This window comes from Trichechus manatus, unplaced genomic scaffold (genome assembly GCF_000243295.1).
Source record: "Trichechus manatus latirostris isolate Lorelei unplaced genomic scaffold, TriManLat1.0 scaffold00002, whole genome shotgun sequence".
In the NCBI taxonomy this organism is placed as follows: Eukaryota; Metazoa; Chordata; class Mammalia; order Sirenia; family Trichechidae; genus Trichechus; species Trichechus manatus.
This window is the reverse complement of record NW_004443938.1, coordinates 38266296-38281684: the sequence shown is the minus strand read 5'-3', so window position 1 is coordinate 38281684 and position 15389 is coordinate 38266296. Positions and strand designations below refer to the sequence as shown.

Below are 15389 nucleotides of genomic sequence, written 5' to 3'. Positions count from 1 at the left end.
ATCCTCACTTCTAAGGAGAATTCTGGCGGTATTTGTTATTATTTATTTATTTTTTTTGGCAATCCACAGTATATTCAATATTCTTCACCAACACTACAATTAAAATGTATCAATTCTTTTTTTGCCTTCCTTTTTCATTGTCCAGCTTTCACATGCATATGAGGCTATTGAAAAGACCATGGCCTGGGTCAGGCGCACCTTAGTCGTCAAAGTGGCATCTTTGCTTTTCAAAACTTTAAAGAAGTCTTTTACAGCAGACTTGCCCAGTGCAATATGTGATTTGGTTTCTTGACCACTGCTTCCATGGACATTTATTGTTGATCAGGAGAATGAAAACTTTCATTTCTTTTTCATTTATCAGGATGTTGTTTGTCGGTCCAGTTGTGAGGATTTTCGTTTTTTCACCATCAGGTATAATTGGTGGAATTACTAGGTAGAGCTGCACGCGGTTCCTGTCCTTAAAAACACAGGCACGGAGCCCTCCCCAGTGGCCAGGTCATCTTTCACTGTGGTGTATTATTTCCTCTAGCACGCTCTGTCTCATTCCCTATTCTACCCTTGCAGAGCTGTGTCAGTGGGTCACCAAAAGAGCTGGCTGATTCTACTGATTCCTTGAAATAAAGATAGTCAGATCTCTATTGTTATGGAGGGAAAACAACTGGTTACCGGTTTCCTCTATTTTTCTGCTGCTTGTGTTGGCATGTAAACAGACATGGAAACAGTCTATGTGGGGCATAGATCTTTCCGGGCTTTTCTTAATGTAGTGTACTGTTGCTCACCCCCTCCCCTGGATGTCTCTGTACTCATTTGGTTCTCTCTTTTGGTCATTTTTTTCCACTTACCCTGGCAAAAATTCACATAGTTATCACTAGTGACCTGCTTTCAGTATACGTTATGACTTAAGCAAGTTTGCTGTGTACAGCTTTTGGGCTGAATTCAAAAAGGCTATATGAGTGAGGAAGGTATGTAGAGCTCAGGGTCAGAGTGCCCTGCCCTAGAGATTACAAGATGTGTATTTTGTTCTTGTTGTTGATGACACTTAGAGAAAATAAACACCCAGAGATTGAATCTTCCTCAGGCAAACAAAGAATTGCTTTAGAGCAATTTGGTGCTTGACTTAATTTTAATAGTCTGGAACTAATGTATGACTAAGGAAAGAGCTACTCTTCCAAAGGATTGTGCTACCCTAGACTATGTGATGGAAACAGTTGAAAAGTATATAAACATGCACGATGAAGAGACCCCTAGAGACATCTGGGACAAACTCCAAATTTGGGAGAGGTTCATCTACATTAGCAATTGTTAACTTAGGCTTGGGTGGGAACTGGACGCACATTCAGAACCACATGGAGCCACTTCCAGTCACCCTGTGTACCTTTAATCCCCTAGCTTTTAAGCTTCTTTTCAAAGAAAAATAAGCAGCCGTGAAATTGGAGCAATTAATTGGTTTGTGCAGCCATAGGGAAACATTTACATGCGAGAAAGCTTTGATAACCATTGACCTTACCTCAGCAAAATTTCATCTCAAGATTCACCCCTGAACTTCAAGATACAATTAGAGGTTTCTACATTCCCTCTTATAACTGACATACTTTTAAAAGATATCCTTTTGGGAGGAAACTCTGACTCTTAGAATTTTAGTCCAGAGTAGATCTTTTCTTCACAGGGGCTAAATAGAAGAATCAGATAATTCTTGTTTCTTACTCTTTTGGACACTGTACATACCTGCTTCTTATTTAAAAAGGGAAACAACGTAATACCATCTCAAGAGTTACTTTACTTTTACAAAATCTTTATTTTTTTTATGAATTTAAGAAACTTTCTATTAGGTCTGCAGATTGTGAAACACTTCATTTGCCTGGGTTTTTGATGTCAGCAGCTATTGTGTGAAGTTGCAATATGAATGTAATAATAATAGTGGTCGTTGTTCAGTATGATGAAAAAAGCTATTCACATCCTAAATGAAAATGCAAAGAAAATCTAATTCTGACAGAAAACCACCTGTGGACATGGTCTTGTCTCATTTTATTTCTTCTGTTTTCTACAAAGGATCCAAGTATTTATTTAAAGTGCTTTAACAGGATATCCCAGCTAAAACTTTGACAGACTGTTTACACTTCACTTCTGCCCAGAGGCAATTAAAGGCACATTACAGGATAAGCAAGATGACTCAGCTGGCAAGAGAAGGATGTGCGGGCAGGATTATTAATGTTGGAATGAATTAGGGCAGAGTGACATGTCTGGAATAGCACCACGGGTTAGTAACTTAACAAGAATTCATGCACAGAAATCCATAATTCTTATCAATTCTTTTGTATAAATGAAACTAAAATTTAGAAAGAGGAAATAAGGGAGGATGCACAAAGATATATATGACAGCATTAAAAAATATTCTTCCAGAGCAAAGATGTTTAATCCTCCTTTGTCAACACTATTCTGTCTGCTTGAAAAGTTGGCCTAGGGCCCCAGGGCTCCAAGGTAAGAAGAGAGAATGAAATAGCAAAAGAGGAGGCAGCTGCCGTTTCAGCTATTGGACCTGAGCATTTCTTTTTTTACCTGAGTACTGGACCTTCTGCTCTTCTCTTACTGTCACACCATGGGTAGGTGCCTGCTCTGATCAGTTTTTTTCACTCATTGTCATCTTGTAAGAAGTGCTTGCTTCGTGTTCTAGTAGCATAGAAACGGGGCTGCCCACTTATCATTGCCTTTTTGTTCCCCCACACAGTGGCTCCCCCACACAGTGACTGTCCCACACAGTGGCTCCCCCACACAGTGACTGTCCCACACAGTGGCTCCCCCACACAGTGACTGTCCCACACAGTGGCTCCCCCACACAGTGGCTCCCTCACACAGTGCTCTCCACACAGTGGCCCCCCGACACAGTGGCTCCCCCACACAGTGGCTCCCCACACAGTGGCTCCCCCACTCAGTGGCTCCTCCGCACAGTGGCTCCTCCTCACAGTGCTCTCCACACAATGGCTCCTCCACACAGTCACTCCTCCACACAGTCACTCCTCCACACAGTACTCCCCACACAGTGGCTCCCCACACAGTGGCTCCCCCACTCAGTGGCTCCTCCGCACAGTGGCTCCTCCTCACAGTGCTCTCCACACAGTGGCTCCTCCACACAGTCACTCCTCCACACAGTACTCCCCAAACAGTGGCTCCTCCACACAGCACTCTCCCCCACACAGCACTCTCCCCCACACAGTAGCTTCTGTTGCTTGGTGTTTGTCTATGCTAGGAGATTTAGGGAGCTTGACCAGGTGTTCCAGTTGTCCTGCTCTCCATACACCCAGAGCTTCAGGGCTTACACACCCCTGAAATACTATACTTTCTAGAAATCAGATATTTCAGTCAATTTGATTTGTTTCTATGTAAATTTCAGTTATTTTGACCTGGCAGAAGCTGATTCGTCTTGTTATAAATATCTGGCCCTGAAGGAAGACACAAGCATGAATAAAGTAATGAGCCATGTGGAAGAGCTAATAAAACAGAGTCGAATTTCAAGCTGAAAATACATTAAGTCAGTAATACTTAGTGTTATTAGATTGTCCTGAACAGACTGGGAATTCTGAATCAGCTGAAGTATTATATTGCAAAGGATCAGAACTTGACTTTCACCAGGAGGTATAGTAAACGCGAGCATAAGATTATTTTAACATATTTCATTACACTTTTATAAAATCAATTCTGTATTAATTGAAGCCCAGGAAGGTAGAACATTTTTTTGCCAGAGGAAAACAAATGATCTTTCCTTCCTAGCGCCTCACTTTTCTCGCCATCCTCACTTCACCTCCTCCTTTCCCTCCAATTTGTACGTACTCTTTCAAGATGTGTATTTTTGGTTTTTGTGTGTTATCTTTATGTATATTTTAAACTTACCTATAAGCTCCACACATGCTGCTCTATGTACCTTTAATCGTTGCTTCTGAACATTGCACAGTACTTTGTGGTAGACATCCACTGTATTTAACTATTCACTCCCAAATGGTAGTTATATATGACATTCCTACAGTGACCACAAATATAAGTGCAATAATTAAAAAGATAACATTAAATTTTTTTAATTGATTTCTTGTGTCAATGCAGTGTTTGAGTGCTTTAAGGGAAGATTATAGCAACAACATGTTAGCAATGAATTAAACTAGAATATGTCATTTGGATGAACAGATACACACTACAGAAACATATAATCTATATTAATTCACATGCTTGAATCTAGAGAAACATCATTTATTCAGAACCATTTCAAGGAATGCTATTCGCTACCCTGGTGATGGTGTTTGGGAAAACATTAAATGTGACTTAGTGGCACAAGTCAGTCCAGAACGTCTGGCATCTTTGTCCTTTTTGTGATACACAGTTCTGGAAAATATTAGGATGCTCCATCTTGCTGTGTAGTATTTCAAGTTACGAGTTGAGCCTCTGAGCTTTCAGAGTAAACGTGTCTACTTCCACAGTGCCATTTACACTGGTAATGAGATGGCTCCACAGATTAGGCAGAAGCCAAGGAGTTGGGTTTATGTCTTATGGAAGTTTAAAAGAAGCATGGAACTGCAAAATTTATGTCATTGAATCTTTATTCCAGCCACTTGACGAGAAAACTCCACCAACCTACAAATACCACGTTCATTCGATCATTAAAACAAAACAAAACAAACCTGTTGCCATGAAGTTGATTCCAACTCATGGCAACCCCATGTGTTATGGGTTAAATTGTGTCGCCCAGAAATATGTGTTCAAATCCTAATCCCTGTACATGTGAATGTGATCCCATTTGGGAATAGGGTTTTCTTTGTTATGTTAATGAGGCCATATCTGTGCAGAGTACATCTGAAGCCAATCTCTTTGGAGATATAAAAGAAGCAGATTAGGCACAGAAGAAAGGAAGCACAGATGAAGGTAGATGCCAGACCACAGGAAGATCGCCAAGTAACTGAGTACCAGAAACTGAAAAGAGACAAGGACCTTCCCCCAGAACCGACAGAGAGAAAGCCTTTCCCTAGAGCCAGCGCCCTTAGTTCAGACTTCTAGCCTCCTAAACTTGAGAAAATAAATTTCTATTAATTAAAGCCACCCACTTGTGGTATTTCTGTTATAGCAGCACTGAGGAACTAAGACACCAATGTGTCAGAATACAGCTGCACTCCATAGGGTTTTCAATGGCTGTAATCTTACAGAGGAGCCCCAGTGGTGCAGTGGTTAAGAACTCGGCTGCTAACCAAAAGGTTGGCAGCTTGAATCCACCAGCCACTCCTTGGAAACCCTCTGGGGCAGTTCTATTCTATTCTAGTCTTAGGGTCAGTATGAGTCAGAATCGACTTGATGGCAACGAGTTTGGGTTTTTTTGTTCTGTTTTAATCTTACAGAAGTAGATCACCAGGACTTTCTTCCACAGCACTGCTGGGTAATTTTGAACCTCCAACTTTTCAGTTAGCCAAGTGGAAACCATTTGTGCCACCATCATACCGCTTTGCTAAAAAGTCTGAAGGCTCTCACATCCCATCTTCGTGCATCTTTCTGTATTCTAAGGCCCTGGGGACCTGACCTCACAATTTCCCACCGAGTTACTTGCATTATTCCTGACAAGAACTCCAATGGAAATAGCATATATACTCATTATGGGTGCAGGCTCTGATATCACACTGCCTGGGTTCCCTGGTGGTGCAGTGGTTAAGAGCTCAGTCTGCTAACCAAAAGGTGGGCAGTTCAAATCGACCAGCCACTCTTTGGAAACCCTGTGGGGCAGTTCTTCTCTGTCCTATATGGTTGCTATGAGTCAAAATCAACTTGATGGGAAGAGGTTTGTGTTTTTTTGGGGGGGTTCAAATTCTTGCTCCTTCATTTCTCAGCTGGGTGACCTTGAGTATATTGCATAAATTCTTTCTTTTAAATTTTTCTAATCTGTAAAATAGGCATAATTAATCGTACCTATGCTGGATGTGTTTTATGTGAGAATTAAATGAGATGATACATGTAAAACACTTAGGTCACAGGTGGCACAGAGTAAAACCAAAAACCAATTGCTGTCAAGTTGATTCCAACTCATGATGACCCTATGTGTGTCAGAGTCGAACTGTACTCCATAGGGTTTTCAATGGCTGATTTTACAGAAGTAGATCACCAAACATTTCTTCCAAGGTGCCTCTGAGTGGGCTTGAACCTCCAACCTTTCGATTAACAGCTGAGCGAATTACCTGTTATAAAAAGAGATTAAACAAGCAAGTGAGAGAAGCAGAGATGGGTAAAGAGAGATGCCAAGGCACAAGTAGATTGCCCAGAAGAGACAAGGACTTTCCTCCAGAGCCAACACAGACAGAAAAGCCTTCCACTAGAACTGGCACCCTGAATTCAGGCTTCTAGCCTCCTAAACTGTGAGAAAATAAATTTCTGTGTGTTAAAGTCATCCATTTGTGATATTTCTATTATAGCAGCACTAGATAACTAAGACAGAATTTGGTACCAGAAGAGTGGGGTGCTGCTCTAGCAGACACCTAAAATGTGGAAGCAGTTTTGGAAGGGGTAATGGATAGAGGCCGGAAGAGTTTTAAAGTGCCTAATAGTAAAGCCTAAATTGCCTGGAAGAGACTGTTGGTAGAATTATCAAAGACAATTCTGGTGAGGGCTTAGAAGGAAGTAAGGAGAACTATAAAGTCTCTGTCTTAGATAATACAGAATACTTCACTGTGCTCATGAGGAACCTATCAATAGGCAGTTGTTCGAACAGAACAAGGGGATACTGCATGGTTAAAAGTCAAGAAAGTTGTACATCGGGGTTGTATCCTTTCACCATATTTATTCAGTCTATATGCTGAGCAAATAATCGGAGAAGCTGTACTACACGAAGAAGAACGAGGCATCAGGTTTGGAGGAAGACTCATTAACAACCTGTGTTATGCAGATGACACAACCTTGCTTGCTGAAAATGAAGAAGACTTGAAGCACTTACTGATGAAGATCAAAGACTACAGACTTCAGTATGGATTGCACCTCAACATAAAGAAAACAAAAATTCTCACAAAAGGATCAATAAGCAACATCATGATAAATGGAGAAAAGATTGAAGTCGTCAAGGACTTCATGTTACTTGGATCCACAACCAATGCCCATGGAAGCAGCAGTCAAGAAATCAAACGACGCCTTGCATTGTACAAATCTGCTGCAAGAGACCTCTTTAAAGTGTTCAAAAGCAAAGATGTCACTTTGAGGACAAAGGTGCACCTGACCCAAGCCATGGGGGTTTTCAGTTGCCTCATATACATGCAAAAGCTGTACAATGAATAAGGAAGACCGAAGAAGAATTGATGCCTTTGAGTTGTGGTATTGATGAAGAATATTGAATATACCATGGACTGCCAAAAGAATGAACAAATCTATCTTGGAAGAATTACAGCCAGAATGCTCCTTAGAAACAATGATGATGAGACTTCGTCTCACATACTTTGGACATGTTATCAGGAGGGACCAGTCCCTGGAGAAGGACATCATGCTTGGTAAATTGGAGGGTCAGCAAAAAAGAGGAAGACTGTCAAGGAGATGGATTGACACAGTGGCTGCAACAATGGGCTCAAGCATAGCAACGATCTTGGGGATTGTGCAGGACCAGGCCGTGTTTCATTCTGTTGCACATGGGGTCGCTATGAGTCAGAACAGGCTCGACAGCACCTAACAATGACAACATGGTGCCAGCAACAGAATGTTGCTAGAAACGTGGATGTTAAATGTGCTTCTGCTGAGGCTTTAAAAGAAAACGATGAACATGTGTTTGGACAGTGGAGGAAGGGTGATGCTTTTTATGCAGTGGCAAAGAACTTGTCTGAATTATGTTCAAATGTTTGGTGGAAGGTAGAACTTGTAAGTGATGAAGTTGGATATCTGGCTGAGGAGATTTCTAAGCAAGATCTTAAAGGGGCCACATAGTTTCTCCTTGCCACTTATAGTAAAATGAGAGAGGAAAGAAATGGACTTAAAAATGAACTGTGCAAAATGGAAACAAAAATTAAAGATTTGGAAAATTCCGTTGTACAAACTAAGGACATGTGTCCTAGAAAGTTCATCAAGGACGTGGCTACACAATCTTTTGTTAAAGAGATTAAGCCTGTGACTGATGGATCTAACCAACTACCACGGCAGAAAACCCAACAGCTTAGACTGAAGGGGACAGAGAAGGAACGAAAGGACAGAATGCTGTCTGCCTCTTGGATATCTACAGGTAGAAAACAAGCCAAAGGAGCTACATCTGTTGTCCGCCAAGAAGAGAAAAGGACCATCCCTGAAGCAGCTCAGAGATCAGCAGAACTGTTGGAAGGAGCATGGGAAGCAGGGCTGCATCGGTTTCAAAGGGTAGAGTCACGCCTCGTAGGTTTAAGAGTCAGATCTTCACCAATTCAGTTTGGAGTGTGGGGCTGCCGTTCATGAGTACCAGGGGGATGGGGTTGCTTCCCAAAGCTGACAGTATAGGGCTGCCATACCCAAGGGGCAGAAGAACAGGGCCTGCTGGTGCTGAGGGGGTGGGGTCGACACTCAGATGGACTAGGAGAATGGGGCTGCCCAAAGCCAAGGGAGCACAGTTGCCATCCCAGCGGGCCTGTAAGGTGAAGCTGAAGCCCAGGGCCAAGGGGCCACCACCCAGAATCCAGAGGCCATGGTCAACACTCAGAGTCTGGAAGGCAGGGCCATTGCCCAGATGGTTTCAGAGAATAGAGGATTATTTTCAAGCCTTGAGAGCTGATGTAATGTATTCTACTGGGTTTTGGACTTGCTTGGTGCCCTTTATCCTTTCTTTCCACCAAATTTCTCCCATTTATAATGGAAATGTATACCTTGTGCCTATTACACAATTGTACTTTGGAAACAGATAACTTGTAATCTAGATTTCACACGTTCACAGATGAAGAGGAATTTTGCCCCAGGATGGAATACACCTAAAGTCTCACCCATATTTGATTTAGATGATTGTAGAAGATGAGCCTTTGAACTTGGCATTGATTTATGACTTTTGGGATGATGTGATGGGGTGAATGTGTTTTGCATGTAGCAAGGACATGAATTTTGGGGGGCCAAAGGGTGGAGTGTTATGGATTGAATTGTGTCCCCAAAAAATATGTGTTGTAAATCCTAACCTCTATGCCTGTGGTTATAATCCCATTTGGGAATTGTCTTTGTTATGTTAAGGAGACAGAATTAGTTTAGAGTATGTGTTAAATCAGTCTCTTTTGAGAGATAAAAATAGATTAAACAAGCAAGCAAGAAAAGCAGAGATGAGAGAAGAGAGATGCCAAGCCACATGAAGATTGCCCAGGAGCAGAGAAGCTCAGAAGAAACAAGAACCTTCCTCCAGAGCCAAAAGAGAGAAAGCCTTCCGCTAGAGTCAGCACCCTGAATTTGAACTTCTAGTGTCCTAAACTGTGAGAAGATAAATACCACAACCTGTCCACTTGTGGTATTTCTGTTACAGCAGCACTAGATAACAAAGAAGGGGCCTGTTAAGTGTTATTGTCATTTAATCCACTATATCCCTACTCCATCCCACAGCAATGTGCAAATTGCAGCTTCCTGGCTCTTCAATGCTATTTCTCCCACCTGTGTCACACTCCTTTTCTACCTATCTAAATCAAAAGTGTTAAAAAGCAAAAATGTGACTTTGAGGACTAAGGTGAGCCTGATCCACCGATGGTATTTTCAATCGCCTCATATGCATGCGGAAGCTAGACAATGAATAAGGAAGATCAAAGAAGAATTGATGCCTTTGAATTACGGTGTTGGTGAAGAATATTGAATATAACATGGACTGCCAGAAGGACGAACAAATCTGTCTTGAAAGAATTACAGCCAGAACGCTCCTTAGAAGCAAGGATGGTGAAACTTCATAGTTTGGACAGGTTATCAGGAGGGACTAGTCCCTGGGGAAGGACATCATGCTTGGTAAAGTAGAGGGTTAGGGAAAAGAGGAAAACCATCAACAAGATGGATAGATACAGTGTCTGCAACAATTGACTCAAGCATAACAATGATTGTGAGAATGGCGCAGGACTGGGCAGTGTTTCGTTCTGTTGTACATAGGGTCACTATGAGTCAGAACCAGCTTGATGACACCTAACAACAAGTCCTGCCTATTCTTGCCCCTTCCCCAGAGCATTGCCCTGGCAATTCCTCGGCATCCCATCCCCTATTCACCTGTATTGGGCACCACAGACCTTTCACATGCTGTCTGTTTTTACTCTGCCTGTTTCACACGTGTTCATTTGGTCTTCTAAAGGACACTTTAAGCTCTGGAAAGCAGAGGCTTTTCTCTTCTTATTCATCTTTTGTTTTATAGGAAAAAATTCTCCTTAGATGTCAGTATCAAGAATAGTTGTGCTTTTTCTAAACCACTGGTTTGGTTTGGAGCTTATGGACACCAAATCTTATATCTGATTATATTTCTGTTTCCCTCTTTTGGCTGCTACAGAGCTTAGAATCAGGCTTGTGGTTTACTGTTCTTCAGGGCAAGTATTTTGTGTACATGTCTCACCCCATCTTTATATTGTTTATTTTTCCCACATTTTTTCCATGTGACCCTGCTTTCTACACCTTTTATACCTTGTTTTCTTGTGTTCACTTTTTAAGCATCTTAATTCCTTTTGGGAACAAAGGGGGCATACCTGTTACCGTCTAGTCAATTCTGACACATAGCGACCCTACAGGACAGAGTAGAACTGCCCAACAGGGTTTACAAGGAGTGCCTGGTAGATTCAAACTACTGACCTTTTGGTTAGCAGCCATAGCTCTTAACCACTACACCACCAGGATTTTCAAAGGGGACATAAATAGTACATATTTTAGTGTAAAGCAGCATAGAGGCATGGCAAGAGCCAGGGCTATGCAGAAGGTAGACCTAGGTTCAAAGTCACTCCACCACTGACCTGCAGAGTAGCCTGGAGCAAATTACCTCCACTCTCTTGAGTCTCTGTTTCCCAGCTTGACCCTTAAAGAGAGAAGGAACCTACCTCACAGAGTTGCTGTGCCATCTCAATAAGCTAATGTGAGTGAAGTGCCGAACACTATACCTGGCATCTAGATGCTGCCCGTTAGATATTAGTTCCATCTCGTATCCTCAAGTGTGTCTCTAAAAGTTAAGCTGTTAAGGAGTACTGAGTTTCCGTTTAGGGAGACGAGAATCATTTTGGAAGTGGATACTGGTGATGGTTGCACAGTATGGTGAGAGTCATTCATGCCACTGAATGGCATACTTAAAAATGGTTATCATGTCAAACGTTTTGTTATATAAATTTTACCATAATAAAAAAAAAATTTAAGCTATGCTGCTAAGCAGATGTTTCTAAATTAATCAACGGGAAATTTTATATTACATTTAGTAGGTTGCTCAATTCCAGCACCTACAGAAGCTTCTTCTCTCAGGCGGCTCAAGCACTTACCAATTTGCTTAAGGCCTGCAGCTCACCTTAGCTTTCTGGAAAATTATCTCCGTTCCTGTCTCCAATGCTATAAAATCACCTAACGAAAGGCATCAAAGCATGAAGACATGCTTGATTCTTCTGATTCTGCTTGGAGTGGGTTTTCCCTCTTAAAAATAAACAATTTCTGATAAATAACAAGTCCCTGGGTGGCACAAAGTGTTGTTAAACACTCAACTACTAACTGAAGGGTTGGCAGTTCGAACCTACCCATAGGTGCCATGGAAGAAAGACCTGGCAGTCTGCTTCCAGAAGTTCACAGCCTTGAAAAGCCTATGGAACACAGTTGTACTCTGTATACATGAGGTTGCCATGAGTGGGAATCAACTTGATTTGGTTTGGTTTTTGATAAATAATATCACTTAAGAATGCTGAATTCCTGAGTGTTAGGGAGTCAAGGCTTTCTCTGACAAAGGCTTCCTGGTGTCAACAACTTGCTAGCTGGCTGTAAAAATTTCGTACACTGGCTCTCCTGGGATCAGGAGTCTGTTTGCAAACCGTAATACGTGCTTCCTCGTCTGACCTTGCTGTTGCGCTCTTTTTCTCCATTAGCCTTGTAGCGGTGCCTGGGAATCCGCATCCTGTGGAAAGACAGACGACCAGATGACGGCTTCCGGTCAGGCTCGGAAATACGTGAATGCATTCTCAGCCCGGACTCTGGTCATGTGAGACATTTCCAAACAAGCATTATGGTTTTCAGAACACTTCAGGTTGACTTGGGATATATCATTCCTCTACATGAAACTTTTCATGAATGGGAGAAGAGCCTATTTTTGTTGTGGTACAACAGTTGAGAGCAGCACAAAGTGCATTTAGTTGACCGAAATCTTATTGGATTTCATTCAACTAAAAGGATTTTTAAAAATAAATAGCAGTCTTACCTAAGTTATTAGGTAATGAATTGTCATCAGTTGTTAGTATCTTAATGCAAATTTTTTTAAAACAGAAAGTGATTTATCTGTATTTTAGAGGATCCAACAAACCAGTATTTTCTCCTGTGATGACTTTTTTGAATTTTTACATTAAAAATGGTACTCCAATATTTTCACTGTTCTCAATCACTAAACATAATACATTGATTAAAAAAAAGAATCAGTATAAGCATTACTATAAATGTTGACTTAATACCATGGGATAATTAACCAAGATTGTAAATGCTCATTTATGGTTAATAACATTGGAGGTACATTTACTGTACTAAACCATTTTATGAGTTTTTTGTTAGCTTGCTTTAAAAATTATTACTGTATGAAATAGTTTTATAAAAAAAAATTATATTTTTATTCAGTAATTTAATTTTGTAAATGCCAAATGAAAAATGTGTTTTGCTGCTATGGTCTTAGCCTGTAGACATGCTGCTAGTTTCAGAGGGGCAGTAGAGCTTTGGATGGAAGGAAAAGAAACTTGGTGTTAGGTAATTGACTATGCACTAGTATTTCAAACTTTTTTATTTTTTTATATATATACATATATATATACATTTTTTTCCTTTTGTAATACATTGGAAAACTTGTTTGGGAGATTTTTGCATTTGTTGTTGTTTTTTGTTATTGTTGGTTTATAAGAGCATGCATTGCACTTCTTTTTTTGGGAGATCTGTGTTGTTGATGTCCTGTGTTTTGTTTCGAGTTCAGCCTGACTGCTCTTTAATTCAGGGTTATGTGTTTGATCGCATCCATGGTTTCTAAGTGTATGGTCTCCAAACTGTCGCATGGAGACTGTGTTTGCAGCTGGGAGACAGAAGACTGGGGTTGATAACCAGTTGCTGCCTTAAGAATATTTGGTGCAAGATGGCCGGCACTAGACTTTTGATATGACAGTGTACTTACTGCCTTGTAGAGAAATAAAGCTGTGCCCTTGTTTTACTTACTTTTGACTTCTCTTTTATTTTTGGTTGTGGACAATAGTCATACTTTTAAGAAAACGAAGGGAGCTCAGTATGATTAATAAACTGGACAGCATCTAACTCAATGTGATGAAGCCAAGAATCGTACTTTAGAGAGACAGGAACAGACAAACCAATTTAAATAGCTCACAAAATAATCATGTGCAGAATGACAACTGTAAGGAATCTTCTAGACCGTATCAGCCAGGGTTCCAGCAACATTCCAACTGGGATAATGCGAGGAGAGTTCATTTACAAAGAGACTGGTACCACAGATGTGGGCAGTGTAGGGGAACCACGGGGATAACGTAGGCATGTGGATATAGCCCTCATGGTATCGCCGCCCGGAGCAGGAGAGTCATCTAAAGCAGGAGCCCTTGAGTGGAATGGGGACCTTTGGCAAGGGCGCTGCCACCCAAGGTGATCTCACAGGGAGGGAGCCAAAGGTAATGCCCTAACTTTGCTTCCCCTATTCCTCTGCCTGGGCTCCTCATTGGCAGAACCAACCAGAAGCCAGAGGGCAAGGGAACGCCCTGATGTAAGCCAGATGGTCAGCTTCCTAGGGCAGAGAGCTGGAGGGCGGGTTCTGGAGGAGCAAGGTTGCCCAGCAACCAGTCAGCCCAGTGCCCCCATTTTACAGCTGAATCTCCACTGGTTTCCATCTCTTAGCTCAGTGTTCATTTCCCTGTGCTACAATCCCTTTAACACAGACGTCTTATACTTCCTTTAGTCAATCTGTTCCGACTCAGAATTTGAATTCTCATACGTATGATGTTAAACATTTGGTATTTGTAGAGCCAAGGATGTGCTACACCTAATTACTAGTCTTTAATATTGCTTTGCATTCTTTGATTGTCCTTCTGATAGCTCATAACACTTCATCCTAATGTTAGGAAGTTTTTTATATTCATGCACTCTTTTGAGTAGTTTTCCAGGTGCTCACTCTACCGCTTACTAGCAGTATGAACCTGGAGAAGTCACTAACCTCTCTGAGCTAGCCTTGTTAGCTTTATCTGTGAAATGTGTTCATTCCTACAGTGAACTTTTGTTAAGTGACACACTATACAATATTTGCTATTACATGCCGTCTCCATGATTAAATGATGCATGCCACATAGCGTGTCAAATGCTCCTCTGGCTGATAATGTGCGCTGCTAACTGCAGACTTAAACTTGGGGTCACGTTACAATTTTTAAAATAAATTAATGGCAAGAATGAACTCAATGTTATACAGAACAAATATTTACATTCCTAACAGGTGTGTTACCCAATAACTCAAGACTGATCATCTAAGGTAATTAAAAGATTACAAGAAGTGTAAATTTAGATTTTATGCACAAATACACTCACATAAGATCCATTCCGCAATAAACTATAAAACGTGTTTGTTTTCTTTTCTTTTTTTTTTTTTTTTTACCATCCTGCTCTTTACAATGGGGATCCAGTAGTAAAAAAAAATGGAAACAGTATTATTTACCACTTAAATAAAAGATCATCCTTTTGAGTTACTACTTGTAGAGCTCATATCCAGATATGTACCTCCAGAGAATAGGAGGGACACGGAGAGGACTCAGACAATTGATAATTCAGGCTGATGAAAAAGATGTCCAGGGGAAAGTGCTTTGTTTCTTTAGAAAGTATACAATATTAGAACTGGAAGGGACCTTAGCTATCATAAGGAGCTGCCTATAAGAGGCTTGCATCATTGTTCTGCAGAAAGAAAATCACTTTTGGGGCCGGGCCAACCTTAGTTTAAATCCAGACTCTGCCCTTTACCAACTCTGTGATTTTGTATGCGGTTTGCTTACTCTCTTTAAGCTTCGTTTTACTTAGCTATAAATTGGAGATAAAAATATTTCTCAAGGTTATTGGTATTATGAATACAGGCAGTCCCTGGATTACGAACTAGTTCTGTTCCGAAGTCTGTCTTTAAATCAGATTTGTACATAAGTCAGAACAGTTAGGTATGGTTCGTACGTTCGCATCTAATGTCAGTCAGTCAAATGTTTATCTTAGTGTATAGTATATAGTGTATTTTTCTATGC

At 41.0% G+C, this 15389-nt stretch overlaps 1 protein-coding gene across 3 annotated transcripts in view; it reads left to right on the top strand.

Annotated features, from left to right (window-relative positions):
- Positions 1-13686, top strand: part of MYB (MYB proto-oncogene, transcription factor) — a 42436-nt gene extending 28750 nt beyond the window's left edge. For 2 of the 3 annotated variants that reach the window (XM_004368892.2, XM_023729940.1), the window contains one exon: positions 12012-13686. In XM_004368892.2, coding sequence (XP_004368949.1) covers positions 12012-12128 — 117 coding nt within the window. In that variant the 3' untranslated portion in view covers positions 12129-13686. The remainder of the gene's footprint in view (positions 1-12011) is intronic. The other variant, XM_004368894.2, reaches the window with a different exon arrangement.
- Positions 13687-15389: the final 1703 nt, after the last annotated feature.